This window comes from Terrapene carolina, unplaced genomic scaffold (genome assembly GCF_002925995.2).
Source record: "Terrapene carolina triunguis isolate 2854851 unplaced genomic scaffold, T_m_triunguis-2.0 Scaffold58, whole genome shotgun sequence".
Lineage (NCBI taxonomy): Eukaryota > Metazoa > Chordata > Testudines > Emydidae > Terrapene > Terrapene triunguis.
Window position 1 is genome coordinate 100724644 of NW_020664409.1, and position 19077 is coordinate 100743720.

Consider the following 19077-nt stretch of genomic DNA (forward strand, 5'->3'; position numbering starts at 1 on the left):
CTTTCTCTATTGTTCTGTGTAACGTTTCTCTAGGGTGAAGTCGTGTTGGTGGCACCCTTAAAATGCATCCTAATTACGTCCTCTGATGTCTTCTTACCACATTTGATGCTTTAGATAGGTTTGCTCAACTTAGAATTTCTGACGTTGAAAGAAACTCTTTCCAATAGTCTCTGAAGATCTTCCGCAGACATTTACTTTGGAGTGAGTTGATCTTCTCGTCAATTTCTTTTGCAGATTTTCTTTACTCTGCTCCATAAAGGGGGGCAGACATGATGCTGGTGTTAAAAAAAAAAAAAAAAAAAATCATATTTTTGTGCCAGTGCCAATCATGCTACTTTTCCAAATCTTCTCAAGTTTATGGAAGTTGTTCGCTGTTTTTGATGTTCATTGCTTGACTCTAGTGTGACGTCGCTGTCAATGTACATCTCACTCCTTACATAGAGAAAATTACTTACTTCATTGAGTGTTTCTTCAGCCACACTAATGGTTACTTTTGGGACATTGATAGCCATACATTTTGTCTTTCCATTGTTGATGAACAAACCTACTTATTTTGCTGTATATGCGGTGTCTTTTCTTCCATTAAGCAATGTGTTGAACTAAGCAAGACAATGTCATCAGCAAAAATCAGGTCATCCAAATGTACTTTATCATTTGTCCATAAAATTCCTTGGTTGCCTTCTGCAGTTATTTTCCTCATGCTATAGTCAATGACCAGTCCAAACAATATTGGGGACATAATACACCCTTGGCCTTAGTCCACTTGTCACTGCAAACCATTAGGTGATGCTGTCACCATCTCTGACTGCACATGCAGCATTATCATATATTCTTGATTATGATCATTATTTTTGCAAGTATTCCATAATATGCCCCAATTCTTCCAAGACTTTCTCGTAGTGCACTGTCAAAAGCCTTCTGGAAATCTATACGATTTATCACAAGAGGCGCTTCGTGTTCCATACTTTGTTCTATAAAATGTCTGCAATCTACACAATGAGGACCTAAAGTCCAGAGAAAATCTCCAAGGAGTCCAAAAGAGTCACTGTTGGACTTGATATAGTACCAGGTCCCAACACCAATGCATCCTGTTCCTGGGCTTGCTCCTATAAGAATGACAGTACTGAGATCTTGACTTGCATAAAGAGGTAAGAGGAGAGGCTGTAGACCTTCTTTAATGGGCTCCTGATGCATAAATCCCACCGCTGACTGAAGAGGAGTAAGCATAGTCCAAAGGCCAAGGTGGTACGGTATCAGGTGGAGTGGCAAGGGACCAGGACTTAAACCGACCAACGAGATGTGGACACTGTGACGTTGTGCAGTCTATATGGTTTTATAAAAACATAATAAGAAGTGAATATAATGTAACTGGAATAGTTTTATAAAAATATAAGTGAATATAATGTAACTGGAATATGCTTCATGCAAAAAGTCTCTTGTAAGGTATCATTACAAAGCTTATAATCTACTGAGTGTGATCATCCTATTTGTATAAATGTACCACTCTTGTATCTAAAACTAGAAATATGAAATATAACTCTGAGGGCCTATTGTAATTATGCAAAGTGTGGGCCATTAATAGTGGTTTGGAATCTTGATGACTCCCATTAACCAGGACCATTGTCTGCAGATGGCTGTGTTTACCTGTTAGTCTTCCTGTATGTGTGTGTGCTGGCAAGTGGGTAATGAAGTCTTGTAGTGACATGTGATCATGTCACCTGACCTGGAATCCATCTTTAACCTGGTGCTTTTCCAGTGGGGGGGAGGGTGTGGAAACCCAGAGGGACAAAGGGTTCCCGCCTTATGCAAAAGATATATAAAGGGGTGGAAGAGAACAGAGGGAGAGAGGAGCCATCATGAAGAAGCCCCTAGCTATCACCTGAGCTGGAACAAGAGCTGTACCAGGGGAAAGAATTGTGCCCAGGCCTGGAAGGTGTCCAGTCTGAGAAAAAGCTTACTGAAGCATCTCTGAGGGTGAGATTATCTGTACTCAGTTTGATTAGACATAGATTTGCGCATTTTATTTTATTTTGTTTGGTGACTTACTTTGTTCTGTCTGTTACTACTTGGAATCACTTAAATCCTACTTTCTGTATTTAATAAAATCACTTTCTACTTAGTAATTAACTCAGAGTATGTATTAATACCCGGGGGAGCAAACAACTGTGCATATCTCTCTATCAGTGTTATAGAGGGCGAACAATTTATGAGTTTACCCTGCATAAGCTTTATACAGGGTAAAACGGATTCATTTGGGTTTAGACCCCATTGGGAGTTGGGCATCTGAGTGCTAAAGACAAGCACACTTCTGTGAGCTGTTTTCAGGTAAACCTGCAGCTTTGGGGCAAGCAATTCAGACCCTGGGTCTGTGTTGGAGCAGACGGGAGTGTCTGGCTCAGCAAGACAGGGTGCTGGAGTCCTGAGCTGGCAGGGAAAACAGGAATAGAAGTAGTCTTGGTACATTAGGTGGCAGCTCCCAAGGGGATTTCTGTGATCCAACCTGTCACAGACACTTCTATGAGAAGCCTCCAGTAGATACCGTACATCTGCCTTGCTGCACCACAGAGCATCCAGCAAGCGCCCAGACCCTCATGGCACTGAAAGTGTGGGTGCCAAAGATTATCCCAGTAACGGGGCTTGTACAACAGGGACAGGGGCATGAACCTCCTCCTGCATCAGCAATGAATCCTGAACCAAGAGTCAAAGGCGGTCCCCAGTCACCATGTAAGACTCAAGAGTTGTTGGTACCGAGAGCATAGAGTGTATCACAGACTAAGCTGAAGCTGTAGAAGGTTCTGGCAATATAGTGTGTCTCAATGATACCGAAAGAGGTGCCGGAAACTACACCTCTACACTGCTAGATGATGAATATAGTACCAGGGAGCGGCTGGCTGGGTCTGATTTAGCTCTATCCTCAGTACCAGATTTCTTCTTTGAGAGCGAGGTGCCTAATGGAGACTCAAAGAAGAGGTGGACTTCTGGCATTTCATGAAACTGGAAAAGGATCACATCTTCTCTCTAGCTCCCTCTGATAAGTGAGCCCACCGAGTCTGATAGTGCACTCTGAGATGGAGTCTGAACCCCTGCTACTGAGCGGCTGGGTTCCAAGTGGGGATGCAAAGCTGCCTCCATCAGGAGATGCCAAAGTCGAATTTCACTCAACTTCTTAGACCTGGTCTTAAACCCTCTATAGAAAGGGTACTTATGCCTTATGCGACCCTCTCCTAAACCCTTTAAACAGCTAGAATGACTGGCATAAATTTGTTACACCAGAACAGCACTTAAATCCCAGGGACAAAGACGAGCCTGGTACCAAGCTTAAAGCCAAAAAATATATATATATATATAAAATTTGAAACAAATGTCTAAAATGAGTACTGCTATCACAATAATTCACTGACTAACAAATATGTACACTAAGGGGTAGAAAAACTTTCTTTAAAAGAAGACAGACAAAAGAGTGCAGCAAGTATACACACAGACTCCAACCACCAATCATGGGTGATGAGAAGGAGCTGAGGGAATCAGGATGGCTCTTTCCCTTTTTGCCCTCAGTTAGCAGCACAAGCATGCAGAGGGTGCAGGTGCCACCCCGATAGCTACCACTATGGGAAAACCTTCTCCAGCTACAGTGCACTGGAGCATACACCTTAGGTGGAATGGACATGTGCAAGCACTTGAAGAAGAATCTCTGCTTCAGTCATCATCAGCAGGTGCCCACCACATAATGACTTGAAGGGATTATCAAGTAGATATAAGTCTAAATGGAAAACAAAATCTAAACCCAGTATTCCACTCTAATTTAAAAACAATACAGTCTACCATATCATATTCAAAGGGAAGAAGATTGGTCCACATGGTTACATGTCCTTTTGTAAGACATTTGCTTACCTGGATCTCCTTCTTCCTCTCCTTCATTTGAAACAATGATGCAGATGTGTTTTCTTAGCTGACGTGGGTTAGAGAACTTCCGACTACATTTCCGGCATTCCAAGTTGCCTGGTAAAACTTCAGCCAATTCTGTTCCTTCCTCTGGTCCTTGTTGTGTTTCCTCGCTTGGAATGCAGTTACTGTTTTCTGCTGATTCTTCATCTGCGCAGAACTTCTTAGTTGACCCTTTTGGCCTGCCCCTTTTTCTCTTCACTACAAGAAGCTCTATATAGGAAAATTGAAAAGAAGCTGTAATGCAATTTTGCAGGGTTATTGGGAGGATTAATTAATGTCTGTACAGCTCCTTGAAAATGGAAAATGCTAAATAAAGTTCAAGAGCTTCTCCCTTTGAAATGTGAAAGCACAGTTAAAGTTTCACACTCAGACTTTTCTTTTTTAAGGAGTGACATTTGATGGTATATCTGCCAGCTGCAAAGCAATAACACTTTGTATTCTTGATACCAAATTCAAATTACTATACATTTCAAAAATTAAAATGTAGGCTCTCTTTTAAATTGCAGCATGTTATTTTATCAGTGTGTACATTCCTTCTAGAAAGTTGTTCTGCTCTGTGTTTTCTGACTGGCACTTCACAGATCACAAGTTCTAGTCCTTGCCTAAATCTCATTTTAATTTATATTTATGTTCAAAGAAATTGCTTAAGTAAATTCTTTGAAAAATGTTCAGAAAAAGAAAGGCTGCTTAACTGTAAGTCAATTTTTTTTTATAAAAAGCTTATTGCTTTATAATAAATTGCACAACTATTCTTTAATTACTCTCATGATTCATAATTATTACCAAACGTGCATGGAAGAAGTAAAAAAAAAAAATCTTGTTGGCAAGGAGATTAAAATTTATTTCCCCCTCTCCCCCATTTAAATACTCTTTTCTTAGCAAACACTGGAAAATGTTAAAACCAGAAGCCCTTCACAAAGCTAAATAACTACTATATAATTTAGGCTTCCTGAGTACCTTTTTATTTTTGAAGTTAGATACATGAATGAGAAGTATTAGCACTGGAAAAGAGCGAGAAATAAAAGGAACCCTTCCTCTTGCTGAAATCATATTTACTACTTGGCTTTCTTCACCACTCTGGTTACCTCAAGAGGACATTTGGAGCCATCCTCTTATAGTCTGACCACATCAGAAGCACCCATATCCTCATTAGGAAATTTTACCTAATTAAACTAGGAGATATCCCATCTCCTAGAACTGGAAGGGACCTTGAAAGGTCATCGAGTCCAGCCCCCTACCTTCACTAGCAGGACCAAGTACTGATTTTGCCCCAGATCCCTAAGTGGCCCCCTCAAGGACTGAACTCACAACCCTGGGTTTAGCAGGCACCCTGATTTTTTTAAAAGGTCTCCAGAGGAGACCCTGATGATTACAGGCTGGTGAGCTTAACTTCAGTACCAGGCAAGTTAGCTGAAACTATAGTAAATAAAAGAATTATCAATTCATTCTTGTATAATCAACACAGATCAACATGTTTTGTTGAAGAAGAGTCAACACGGCCTCTGTAAAGGGAAGCTATGCCTCATTGATCTATTAAAATTCTTTGAAGGTGTCAACAAACAGGTGGATAAGGGTCATACAGTCGATACAGTGTACTCGGATTTTCAGAAAGTCTTTGACAAGGTCCCTCACCAAAGACTCTTAAGCAAACTAAGCAGTCATGGGATAACAGGGAAGCTCCTCTCAAGGTTGAAAGATAGGAAACAAAGGGTAGGAATAAATGATTGGCTTTCACAATGGAGAGAGGTGAACAGTGGGGTCCCCCAAGGATCTATACTGGAACCAGTCCTCTTCAACATATTCACTAATGGTCTGGAAATGGAGGTAAACAGTGAATTGGCAAAGCTTGCAGCAGTACAAAATTATTCAAGATAGTTAAGGCCAAAGCTGACAAAAAAGAGTTAAAAAGGTATTTAACAAAACCGGGCGACTGGGCAACAAAATGTAGATGAAATGCAATGTTGATAAGTGCAAGTAATGCACGTTGGACAAAATAATCCCAACTATACATACAAAACAATGGGGTCTAAATTAGATGTTGCCACTCAAGAAAGATCTTGAAGTCATCGTGGACAGTTCTCTGAATACATATCTACAGTGTCAAAAAAGTAGCAGTTAAAAAAGCTAAGAGAATGCTAGCAACTACTAGGAAAGGGATAGATAGAAAACAGAAAATATCATAATGCCACTAGATAAATCAACAGTGCGCCCATACCTTGAATACTGTGTCCAGTTCTGGTCACCCCATCTCAAAAAGGATATAGTATAACTGGAAAAGGTTCACAGAAGGGCAACAAAGAGGGCTAAGGGGAAGGAAAGGCTTCCACACGAAGAGATACTAAAAGGATTAGTGCTGTTCATCTTAGAAAAGTCAAAATTCAAGGGTGGATACAACAGAGTTCTGTAAAATCATGAATGATGTGGAAAAAGTTAATATAGAAATGTTATTTACCCTTTTTTCCACAATACAAAAACCAGGGGTCACCCAATGAAATTAATAGGCAGCAAGTTTAATACAAACAAGAGGAAGTACTTATTTACACAACACACAACTAACCTGTGGAACTCATTGCCATGGGATACTGTGATGGCCAAAAGTATAACTGGGTTAAAAAACTAAGCATAGCTAAATTCACGGAGGATGGGTCAATTAGCCAACATGGTCAGCAAAGCAATCCCATTCTCAGGGCAACTCTAAACCTCTGACTCCCTGGAGGAGTGGAAGACAGTGGTGAAGCATTCCCTTATTATCCTGTTCTGTACATTCCCCTTGAAGCTATGGTAGAGACCACTGTTGGAGACAGGATACTGGGCAAGATGGACCATGATCTGACCCAGTATGGCAGCACTTATATTTTTAGGTTGTCGATTTCTTTTCCCAGAACAGTGGGGCTAGCTTGACACTAGGGGAGATTACCCACAATGATGCTAACAGAGAGGAGGGGCATATGATAGGGTGTTATATCCCATCTGAATCTTGAGAGGACTTTGGATATAAGGAAAGGAGCATCTGGGAAAGAATCAGACTCAAAAAAATCCTCTATCTACTGTACTTCTCAGCAGGATTCATGGACCAGACAAGAAAGGTTCTTGGGAGTTAGAGAAAAATCAGAGTGTGTCTGGAAGAGTTCACCTTGTGCCATTTAGAAACAACATTACAACAAGTGGAGCCTTCTTCAGCACTCTGGAATTAATGGAAGGGTTAGATGAGTATTCGGAGTTTTATTATAGCACACAGTAACTTTGACTTGTGACAAATGCAATAAAGGGAGCATAAAAGCACAGCCAGTGATCTTTAAAATATCACAGATAAGAGAACAATGAACCAGCACCCCAAAAAATCTTATATTGTGCCAATAATCTTACTTTAAGTGTTCAGGGAAAGCAAGCAAACAAAAAAGATGCATGAAGGATTTTAGATACATTTATGGAGGCAATACTGGAGAGGTTCCTTAATTCTAAGTCTCTAAAGTTAGATATGTTTCAAAAATCTTGCTATTCTCTTCATGCTGTTGTGGGGAAGGAAAAAAAAGGAATAATCTGTTAGATTATTCTGCTTGGAATTTTACACATCTACTGCTATTTCTCTTTCCACCTCTACTTTGAAGCTGTACATAACCAAATCAGAGGGAAAAGCCATAAAATAAAAGCTTTGTGGTTGCAGGAGAAGTGCGAAGTAGTAAATTAGTTGCTGCAGTTCCAATGGTTTTAATTAGGACATTTAGAGTATCGTTCAAGCTAAAATACATTCCAAAGGTTAAATCTGAACTGAGCTCATTATAGAGAAATTTTGATTTCCACTGCTCTCCTTCCAAGAACTTTCACAAAATGGTATTAATAACTAAGATTGTCATCTAAACTCTTTATCAAGTACTTGTTTAAGCCAATAGCCCTTCCTCTATGTGAAAAATTGAGACTGACATGTAAATGTAAAATTCTTAAATGACATAAAAAGGAGATGCTAAAAGGACAGTCATGATGATTTTCAAATACATGGGGCAAAAACCTCATGAAATAGGCTAATCTAGGCCATCTGAAAAATAATTAATAAACAAACTCACAGAGAATGGGAGGGAGTGGGAGAAGAGAAGAGGGAAAGAAAGAACAAAAGAAAATATGGAAGGACAAGGAGGCATCTTATTCAAAATCCAAAAAAGAGCAAGAAGGAAATACAGAATAGCAGTAATCATTTTACTGTTTTCAAAGGAAGAGGAAAACATTGTGTTTAGTTGCAGTTTTGACTGTTTAAGGAATGCAGTAAAGTTTTCACTGAGTACCTAAGCACTTTAAGCATCAGCTGTTAAGCACAGCCCAGAAAACCTCATTGTAAATAGGGCAAAAAATTACTCTTGCACATTACCTTCAACAGCTCTTGACCGTCAGTGTTCTGAAGGTTTAGGTTATCCAAATCAAGTGAAAATATAGCTTTTCCAATAATTAAAAATGACCAGTCAAGAAAAGACAGGCAGTTTGGAGGCCCTCAGCATTTTCCGTGTACCTCCACACACAAGCTTTAATGGTCATGTCAGTTGAGACAAGTGTAGCAATCAGTATTTGGCCCCTTGAGTTAAATAAGTTAGCGTGCCACCAAAAAAAAAAAAAAAAAAAAGATTTCTCCTTGTATCTATTGTTAAAAAGGTCTTCATGGGCCTAATGTGTCAAACCTAACACACTGAATATAGATTTGGATAAAGCTTAAATTACTATGGAACAAGTAAGTGTAGAGATTTAATATGTTAATAAAGCTACATTTCTCTCTTTCCATAAGGCTTTTACTGTTCTTCCATAACAGTCACCACCTTCAGGATATTATACAAAACCTTATTAAGCATGTTATCCAAAAAGAAATCAAGTGAGACAAGCAGTAGGTGAAAGAGGGGCAACTCTTCTTGGACGACTAATATTTTAAGAGATGTATTTTATTCTCTCTGCTTTCTTTAAATTTACATTTACTTTTAAAAAATGATACTAAGTAGTCTAACTCTTTAGAGCTCTGGTAGTAGTTCCTGCCTCTGGAATGCAGGACTGCCTTTAAGGTAATGATTTGATGCATGAGACAAGGGGTTTGTGGGTAAGGTCAAGCACTCTCCCTGCAAATGAGGCTTCAACGTCCCTTCCCCATCAAGGGAGATGGGGCTCGATTTGCAGAGATTCCCAAATATTTTTATGGGGCTGTTGATAATTTCTTGGTGGCAGAATACCCTGGAATGTGAGGGCTGACACAGATTTTGGTTTAAATGAATTAATCATTACCTGGAAAATTTGAGAGGCTTTAGATGTCTGTAAGAGCTTTCCCCTTCTCCCTTCCCTGTTTCCTAAAAAGGCTGTATTTCAAAAAGTTATCCAGTATGAGTTATCTTTGTCTAAGCGTGACGTTGAATAATGCTGCTGTCACTTAGACAAAAATTCCAAATGTCTCTCTGACCACACTGGCCCTTTACCATTCATAATGTTGCACCTACACCAACATTGCTATAACAAATTAAAAAAATAGAAAATCTTTTTCTTTTGTGCATTTGACATCACTTTATATAGAGTCAGCTGCATTCTACCACCAGCATAACAGTCAGTCAAGTTTTAACCTTTGCCGTAAAAGATACTTAACATCAACAGGGGAACAGAGAGATCATTTAACATTTTATTTATTTAAAATCAGGACATATTATTTAAAGAGTGTTCAAGGAGAATTTGGAACATTTTTAAATTAGTATTTTTTTTTTAAAAATCAAGACAATGGCATCCCTTAAAATACCCCCAATAATATCTCATTAAAAATCCATAGCTATTTCTGATGATTTCTACCCTACGCCACAAGCTTCTCCAGAGCAATCTTCATGCTGATCAGTATTGGATGCAGATGAGAACATGTTGGGAAGACAGTCCATGATATATAATTAAATCCCCACAGACCAAAAAAATAAATAAAAAGATGACACTTAAAAAGAGACTAATGGAATAAACCACATAAAACTATTTTTAGACTGCTGTTTCCTAGCAATTATTCACACAGGCTTCTTAAAATGAGTCAATTTAATGATCAATTGTCTGAAAAAATTCAGAACATGTGTACAGTGCTGTCCAAAAGATTACTATTGATGAGCCCCTTGTGTTATTGTTCAGAAAAAATATTTTTAAATTATTCCCTTGAAGTTTCCCTAGTACAGACTCAAATTATACAGAACACTGTAAAAATTCCAGGAAGTATTTGTGTTGTATTGTGGTAAATGATCCAAAGAGACACCAACGTGCCCTCTTGACTATCTCCAAGACTAGCCCTGTTCCTACCCCCAACCCACTCAATAGTGAAATATTTTGGATGTACCAACCTCTTTATACTACATATATGTGGCAATTTGTATATAGACATGTATTATTTTAGCACAGAATTACATGGTACCATACAACTTAACAAGAAAGTTTAACCAAAAATCAGTTGTGCACCAAAGAGCAGAAGCCTTGGGAGAAAAGTTTTTTGTTTTTTTTGTTCTGAGTGGGACAGTTTAATGAATGGATTAAAAGACTGTGCATTTTAGATGCATCAGTTTATTCTTCATTCCTTCTGTCTCTTTACCTCTCACCCCTCTTTCAATCCTATGTAATATGTAGATTATGTAGTGACAATCTGACCCTGCATCCCCTTATACCACCAACCATATTGATGCAGTGGCAGTTCAAGGATATCAGCCTAAACAGGGTTAGGTAGTATAGAAAACGATCGTGGTGATTCATCAGATGGCATTCTTTCTTGAGTTGGTATGAACAAACACCTCAGCATGGTGTTAGAAGGGCAGAGGGAGTCTTTCAAATGAGACAAAAAATAAGAGGCCCTGACCTTTTGCTAGAAGAAGATCGCACTGCACTTTTTGTAAGTTTATTAGTGTTAACTCAAGAATCCTGGCCAAATTCCAATGTGGGCAGTATGTGTTCTGCCTCATCTAAATTCCCCCCGGAGTTTCAATTGGAAAAGCTTATCTTCTTACAATATTTATATTTGCAGAACAGAGGCCCCATATCACCAGGCGTGATACAAAATACTTACATGATACCTCTCCCATAGAGCAGAAGATGGTGGCCTTAAAGATAAGTTTAGAGAGGGTGTTGCATTCAAAAGAAGCAGTGTATCCTAATCTGTCATGCAGGCTTACTTAAATGGCTGCCATTTTCCATATCAGAGATGTCTGTACTTCAGTGTTGGACACAGCAATATTTATGAGTAATCTGTATTATCAATAGCAACTGAGTCCCAATACACTTTGTCAAAATCAGTATTACTGAAGATAACAAAAATGGTTAAGATTAACCAATTGTTGAAGGCAGCATGATCTAACTACTAAAAGCATGTATATCTGGTAAAATTGAGATAGGGAGTAACAACAATAATAATATTTAGCACTTACCTAGTATTTTACAGTTTCATAATGCTACAAAAACATTAATTATTCCTCAGATAGAACTCCTAAAAGGGCTTCAATAAAACCTCAACATTCACCAACTCCGGTACCTGTAATAACCTTGTTTTTTTCCTATTCTTACAATACAGACCATGCTGTCTAGCAAAGTACAATGTTGTTGTATACCACTCAACAAGCACTTAAAAGAGATTATCATTTCTAGATTACCAGCCCTCGGTCATACCCAGTTACATCTGTTATAGTATTAACCTGGTTGAAGTACACAGAAGAGGAGCACATCAGGGCTTACTGAACAGAATTTTATAAGAAAAAAAAAGTGTTCACTCCCTTGTCCACTGTACATTTCTCTACAGGAGAGGAAAACGTAATGTCATGAAGGAATATTTCCCACACAATCCCTTACATCACTCCAGTGAAGAGTGCTATAAATATCCTACATTTTCCAACAGACTACTGGAAACAACAACAAAAAGCCTGTGCTAACTACAGTAGAGGAGTAAATACTTATATGGGTTGAAAATCTTTTTAAGTTGTGGGGAACTCACTTAAGAAGACTGAAATAGTCTTATGGGTGGTAGGAGTTGTTATATGTAATTTGAAAAAGCTGCAGCCATATGGTCTAGATAGAGCAAATTAAGGCTAACAGAAAAGAATTATTCAGACAGCTTTATGAGAAGACAACTTTAAAAAAATAGCACAGCTGTTACTTTTCCTCATAATTAGATATGCAAAGTAGTAATGGCAACATTTCTTAAGTAAAGCTGCATAAGTCTGATACCTCTTTATTTATTATGTATTATTTGTTAAGCACTGAGAGTGTGTTTAGCTCCTTAGAAGACACAAAATGCAGACAGTCCCTGCCACTCAAAACTAAACCTCTACCCCGATATAATGCGACCCGATATAACACGAATTCGGATATAACGTGGTAAAGCAGTGCTCCAGGGGGGCGGGGCTGTGCAGTCCGGTGGATCAAAGCAAGTTCAATATAACACGGTTTCACCTATAACGCGGTAAGATTTTTTGGCTCCCGAGGACAGCGTTATATCAGGGTAGAGGTGTACTGTACTAAAAAATACATATGTATTGTAAAATGGACGTAAGTTTAACTGTGTTCAGAGATACTATCTACAATTTGTGAAGGGTTACTGGGTACAAAACTATGACAAAGGAAGATGTATTCTGCATGCCTGAGATCTTCACTCTGTGTAGATTTAACGCAATTATAAAGCCATCAATCCAGACTGCTAATTAGTAAATGAAGACCTACCATATGCATATACTATAGATATGAAAAGTATTATTTAAACTGGCTTCAGTATTTTTTTTAAAATATGTTTTTAATATACTCTGGACAGAATTTAGCAATCACATGACCAGGTATTCACAAAATCTTAGTGGTTCAGTAAAATAAAGGATTAGCCAAAAATATAAACCAGTTGTCCGCTAGGGCTCAAGAAAGAACGTGTTATCATGAAATCTGAATTATTTTAACCCCCACATTATCACAAAGATTTGCAATTACTCTCAGCAGTGGAGGAAATTACATTTAATACCATGGGTAGCTGATGATAATTATTTTGTGTAACTAATTCAACCTTTGACTACTGGATGGCTTAATTTAATAGCACTAGTGTCTATGCACAATTATAAATTATGAATCATGCTATTTTCATCTTTGCATAGAGTGATGATATCTGAAATGGAACTCACACAGAGTTAGACAGACATCTTGAGGCAACATTCAATCAGCCACCTTGGCAAAGTCTGTAGATTCTTTTTTTCTGATGTGCTGGCTGATTGTCTAGGCAAATTTAACTGTTTCCACTGTTAGTGCTAGACAATGTTAGTCACAAAGCTCCAAATTAAAGCTTCAGGAAGGAGGCTCAGAAACACTTGACATTTAAAATCAATAAACCAATATAATCATCCTGTACCACATGTTAAGTTTTTCCAAGTCCCTTTTCCTACCTATTTTGTACTGAACAAAACTCAGTTTTAAGTAATGAAAACTGATCTCTACAGAAACAAATCATGTAACTAACTATACACAGTTTAGTCATCACAGCACCTATTTTTTAAAAATTAAATTGGTAATTGGAAATTGCATCCCTGTCAATTTGTGCCAGTACCTTCTCCACTTTTGCTTGTATTTGTGGGTGCCGTAAGTGGTCTGAGAGGAATAACAATGTCATCCACATTAATCCCATCTTCTGCATGCTTCTCAGAGACGTGAGACAACAGTTCTGACTGATTCGGTGAAAATAAGTTACAAAGTTTACACATGAAGATGGAATTGATTCCTGTAAAATAGAGAGAGAATCATTAACAGTTCTGACATCAGCAGTTTACTTAAAAACCTACTAGTCACTCAGATTATTTTTTTTTTTATTTTGTTTACCCAAACTAGCTAATCACCAACTGCGAGAAGGACTGCATTATAGTTTTAAATTAGTATTTTCATAGAAAACAACAATATTAGGTAGGTTGAAGAGCAAAATAAAGGACAACACTTTCCCCGCATCTCATCACAGCCAGGAGAGAGATATGGATGGATAGACAGATGGACACGGCGTGCACACACACACACACCCCAGCAAGGAGGCTTTCCAAGGGGCAAAAGAAATAAAAGCTCCTTTTCTTTTTCAGTATCACTGAGGGATTCCACTTCAAGTTTATCAGACACCTGCTAGTCAAAAGATGATACAAGATGGTGTCCTGAACAGATTCCAGGGACAGCACCCTGATAAATATCCCAGCATTTTACCCTCAACTAACAGCTCTGTATGGCAAGGGAAGCTGAGCGTCACACCGGGTTTATGTACCTGGACCTCCCCTCCCACTCACTTCCCTGGACTCTTCCCACTCACTTATCCTTTGTATCTGCCTCTAACTAGTAGGTCTAACCTTCCAATTGGTAGGTGTTTGGTACACTTTTCAAGATCTATGGTACTGTGTGATTCATTTAAGATTTTTACTATATTTGACTCTATGTTTTCTTTCACATACAGTGCCACTCCCCATCCTCCTCCCGTGCGACCTACTCCATCATTACTATTATTTTGTACCCTGGTATTATTGTGTCCAATTGATCACCCCATGAGCTTCTCCATACCAGTCAGCTTTCCCCTAGTTCAGGGATGGGCAAACTATAGCCCGCGGGCCACATCGTGCCAGGCCCCCAAGCTCCTGGCCCAGGAAGCTAGCCCCTGGCCCCTCCCCCGCTGTTCCCCCATGCCCGCAGCCTCAGCTTGCTCACTCCGCCGCTGGCGCAATGCTCTGGGTGGCAGGGCTGTGAGCTCCTGGGGCAACGCAGCTGCAAAGCCCGGCCTGACCCGGTGCTCTGTGCTGTGTGGTGGCGGTGGCAGTGTGGCCCGGCTCCAGCCGGGCGGCGCGGCTGTAGTGCCGCCAGCCACCGGTGCTCCAGGCAGCGCAGTAAGGGGGCAGGGAGGGTTGGATAGAGGGCAGGGGAGATCGGGGTGGTGGTCGGGGGTGGGGGTGTGAATAGGGGTCGGGGTGGTCGGGGGAGGAACAGGGGTTGAATAGAGGCAGGGGTCGGGGGGCAGTCAGGAAGGAGGAGGGGTTGGATGGGGAGGTAGGGGACAGGGAGAAGGGGTGGTTGAATGGGGCAGGGGTCCCGGGAGGGCCGTCAGGAATGAGAGGAGGGGTTGGATGGGGCGGCGGGAGTCCAGGGGCAGTCGGGGGACAGGGAGCGGGGGGGAGGTGGATGGGGCAGGGGTCCCAGAGGGGCCGTCAGGAAACAGGGGGGGTTGGATGGGGCAGGAGTCCCGGGGGGAGGGGGGCAGATAGGAGGTGGGGGCCGGGCCACGACCCCCCTCCCCTAACCGGCCCTCCGTACAATTTATGAAACTCGATGCAGCCCTCAGGCCAAAAAGTTTGCCCGCCCCTGCCCTAGCTGTTAGTTTAAAAACTCCTCTACTACTAGGGCCCTACCAAATTCAGGGCCATGAAAAACGCATCATGGACCATGAAATCTAGTCTCCCCGCCATGAAATCTGGTCTTTTGTGTGCTGTTACCCTGTACTATATCGATTTCACGGGGGAAACCAGAGTTTATCAAATTGGGAGTCCTGACCCAAAATGGAGTTGCGGGGGATCACAAGGTTACTTTAGAGGGGATCGTGTTATTGCCACCCTTACTTCTGCACTGCCTTCAGAGCTGGGTGGCCAGAGAGTGGTGGCTGTTGGCCAGGCGCCCAGCTCTGAAGGCAGTGCCCAGCCAGTAGCAGCGCAGAAGTAAGGATGGCAATGCCATACCATGCCACCCTTATTTCTGCGCTTCTGCCTTCAGAGCTGGGGGGCCGGAGAGTGTCGGCTGCTGACTGAGGGCCCAGCTCTGCAGGCAGCAGTGCAGAAGTAAAGGTGACAATACCATACCATGTCATCCTTATTTCTGTGCTGCTGCTGGCGGCAGCACTGCCTTCAGAGCTGGGCTCCCAGCCAGTAGCTGCTGCTCTCCAACTGCCCTGTTCTGAAGGCAGCACCGACGCCAGCAGCAGTGCAGAAGTAAGGGTAGCAGTACCACAACTCCCCCTACAATAACCTTGCCACACACACACCCCCCCCGACAACTCCTTTTTGGGTCACGACCCATACAATTACAACACCGTGAAATTTCAGATTTAAATAGCTGAAATCATGAAATGTACTATTTTTAAAATCCTATGACCATGAAATTGAACAAAATGGACCATGAATTTGGTAGGGCCCTATCTATGACCTTTTTAACTTTACATGCCAGCAGTCTGGTTCTGTTTTGGTTTAGGTCAGGGGTTCCCAAACTTGGCTCGCAGCTTGTTCAGGGTAAGCCCCTGGCAGGCCGTGAGACACTTTGTTTTCCGTTTCCCACAGCTCCCATTGTCCTGGAACGGCGAACCGCGGCCACTAGGAGCTGCGAGCAGCCATACCTGCGGACGCTCAGGTAAACAAAGTGTCTCATGGCCTGCCAGGGGCTTACCTTGAACAAGCAACGAACCAAGTTTGGGAACCCCGGGTTTAGGTGGAGCCCAGCCTTCCTGTATAGGCTCCTCTTTCCCAAAAGATTCCCCACTTCCTAATCAACATAAATCCCTCCTCCGATCACCATCGTCTCATCCACACATTGAGACCTGCAGTTCTGCCTGTCTAACCGGCCCAGCGCATGGAAATGGAAGCATTTCAGAGAGTGCTATTATGGAGGTCCTGGTCTTTAATCTCTTAGCTAGCAGCCTAAAATTGGCTTCCAGGGCCGCTCTCCTACCTCTCTACATCACTGGTCCTATGTGTACCATGACCACCAGCTCCTTCCCAGCATAAGCCTGTCTAGATGTCTCAAGAGGTCTGCAACCTTTGCACCCAGCAGGCAATTCACCATGTTGTTATCTTGGTCATCAAAAATCAACTATCTATAGTTCTAACAACTGAATCCCCCATTACTATTACCTGGCTCTTCCTAATAACAGGGGTTCCCTCCCCTGGAGAGGTATCCTCAGTGCAAGAGAATACCATAACATCATCTGCAAGGAGAATCCCAACTATGGGATCATCTACCTCCGCTCTAGCTTGATGTTCTCCTTCTCCAAGACTTTCATCCTCCTCAAAAGCACAGAGAACACCAGATTGGGGTGGGTCTGCTCTACCGTGTCCCAGAAAGTCTCTCCTATGTATTTCTCGATCTCCTTTAATTCTTCCAGTTCCGTCACTCTGGTCTCAAGAGCCCATACTCAGTCTCTTTGTGCAAGTAGCTCATGGCCCTAATGCACATGTATACCACCTGCCCACAAGGCAGATAATCATACTACTCCTGGGGGAATTCTGAGCCAAAAAATTAAAAATTCTGCACCAATATTTTAAAATTCTGCAAACTTTATTTGTCAAAATAACACTACATAATCACGTCAGTTTCAATTATTTTGGTAATTTATTTCAAATTACCTGTCAACAAGTATTTCTGTAGCAATAAGACAAACACAAAATTTCCCACAGGAGTAGAGAGTTAAAGAAACCCCTATGACAACCCAGTTCTTGTTTCTCTCCCTCCCTCCCCCCGAGCCCAGCTAGGGGGTCAAACACCCACAACCCCTCCACCCGAGTCCAGCCACGCCCCCCCCAGACCAGACAAGCATCCCTCTCCCCTCCAGAGCCCAGATGTGGCCCCCACAGGCCAGACACCTGCCCCCCTCTTCCCTCCCCCGAGCCCACCCACGACACCCCCCTAAGCCCAGATACCCATCCCCCTATCACCCAGAGATCCAGAGGGAGAAACAGCCTGCTGCTGGGTCCCAGGCTTGTGTGAAGTTTCCTGCACGCCACCATCTCCTTCCCTCTGGGCATGTGGGTAACTGCAGCTGCCAGGAACTCTCTACTCTTCCCCCTCCCCCCACCAATGTCTTCTACGTGTGAGCTGCGCATTCCCAGGTCCAGCGTCCCCTAGTGGTAGCCAGTAGCACTGCAGCCCATTTATGTCAGGGAAAGGAAATGATGGGCAAAAAACATTAATTTCTGCAAAATTCTGCATTGCGCAGTGGCACAGAATTCCCCCAGGAGTATCATACACGCTGCATTCAGTGCAATAAACTGGATAGCCTCCCCTCTGCTACTGAACTTGTGTGTGCATTATTTTTATACTTGAAAGGGGGGGGGGTTGTGTTTGTTTTGTCTTTGTGTGGGGTTTTTTTGTTTGTTTTTGTAATGACAGCATCCTCTCATCTCGTCTTTGGAGATAGTTGCATTATTTTCAAACTAATGCACAGAGCATACATCTACAACTCCTTTAACATCCTTATGTTGCAGGAAAACTCTTAAAATTATGTTTCATTATATTATGGATGTAAGCAGGTATTTAAAGCGCATAATGTGTTCTCAAAAGATCAGTATGGCTCCTTCCCAGCCACTCTGCAGTCTTGGGCACATACATATTATAGCAATTTTTAAAAATGCATATTATGTACATGATAGAAATTCTCCGTCGAATAGACTCCACTCTACTTGCTTAATATGTATTCGTTTTTTAAGATGAAGCATATTATTTGCCCAGCAGGTCAAAACTGTTCTTTCTAAATGTAAATATGTATTTAAGATTCATGCTATGCAGAGTAAAAATATCTATGAACATTAAACAAAATGAAAAAGTTAATATGCAGTGGCCATTAGAGAGAGATGAATGCTCCAATATTCAGATGACATTCACTTTCTGGGGTCTTATCTTCTAGTTGATACCTAGATTCCCTTTGGTCTGCTCTCCCCTTCCTGAACTGCTGGTGAAGAGAAGAACTGACTGATTGACCCACTTTTTGCTGCCTCCTCATCCCTTCTTAAATTTTCCTGGTAAGTGTTTTTGGGGTCATCTTTTTCCCCTTTCGCTCTTAACAGCAAGAGTGCTAGAGGAGGAGTGACCAGCTACTATTAGAAGACTACTGAGTGCATAAACAAACAGTCAGATAATATTAGTATTTTTTACAGAACCCAAAAGTGAGATAAGTGTCTGGCAATAATAAAAAAAAAACAGGGTCTCCCTCAAGGAGCTTACAAGATAATATCAGACATGATATAATAAAAGGGGTATGAACACAGTAAAGTGAAGGCAAAGTTGGAATATATGGAGCCAAAGGACAGAAAGGGTGGCAGTGAAGAGTGTGGATTGTGGTGATGGGGAAATGTCACAGAGTAGCAGGGCCTGCTCCAGCATTTCTGCCGCCCCAAGCAAAAAAAAAAAAAAAAA

The 19077-nt window shown here is 41.4% G+C and overlaps 1 protein-coding gene across 2 annotated transcripts in view; it reads right to left on the reverse strand.

Moving 5' to 3' along the window:
* Positions 1-19077, reverse strand: part of ZFAT (zinc finger and AT-hook domain containing) — a 125518-nt gene that overhangs the window by 96570 nt on the left and 9871 nt on the right. For both annotated transcript variants that reach the window (XM_026646675.2, XM_026646678.1), the window contains exons 2-3: positions 13490-13660; positions 3892-4155 (exon numbers count right to left, since the gene is read on the reverse strand). In XM_026646675.2, the coding sequence (XP_026502460.1) occupies positions 3892-4155; positions 13490-13660 (435 nt within the window). The remainder of the gene's footprint in view (positions 1-3891; positions 4156-13489; positions 13661-19077) is intronic.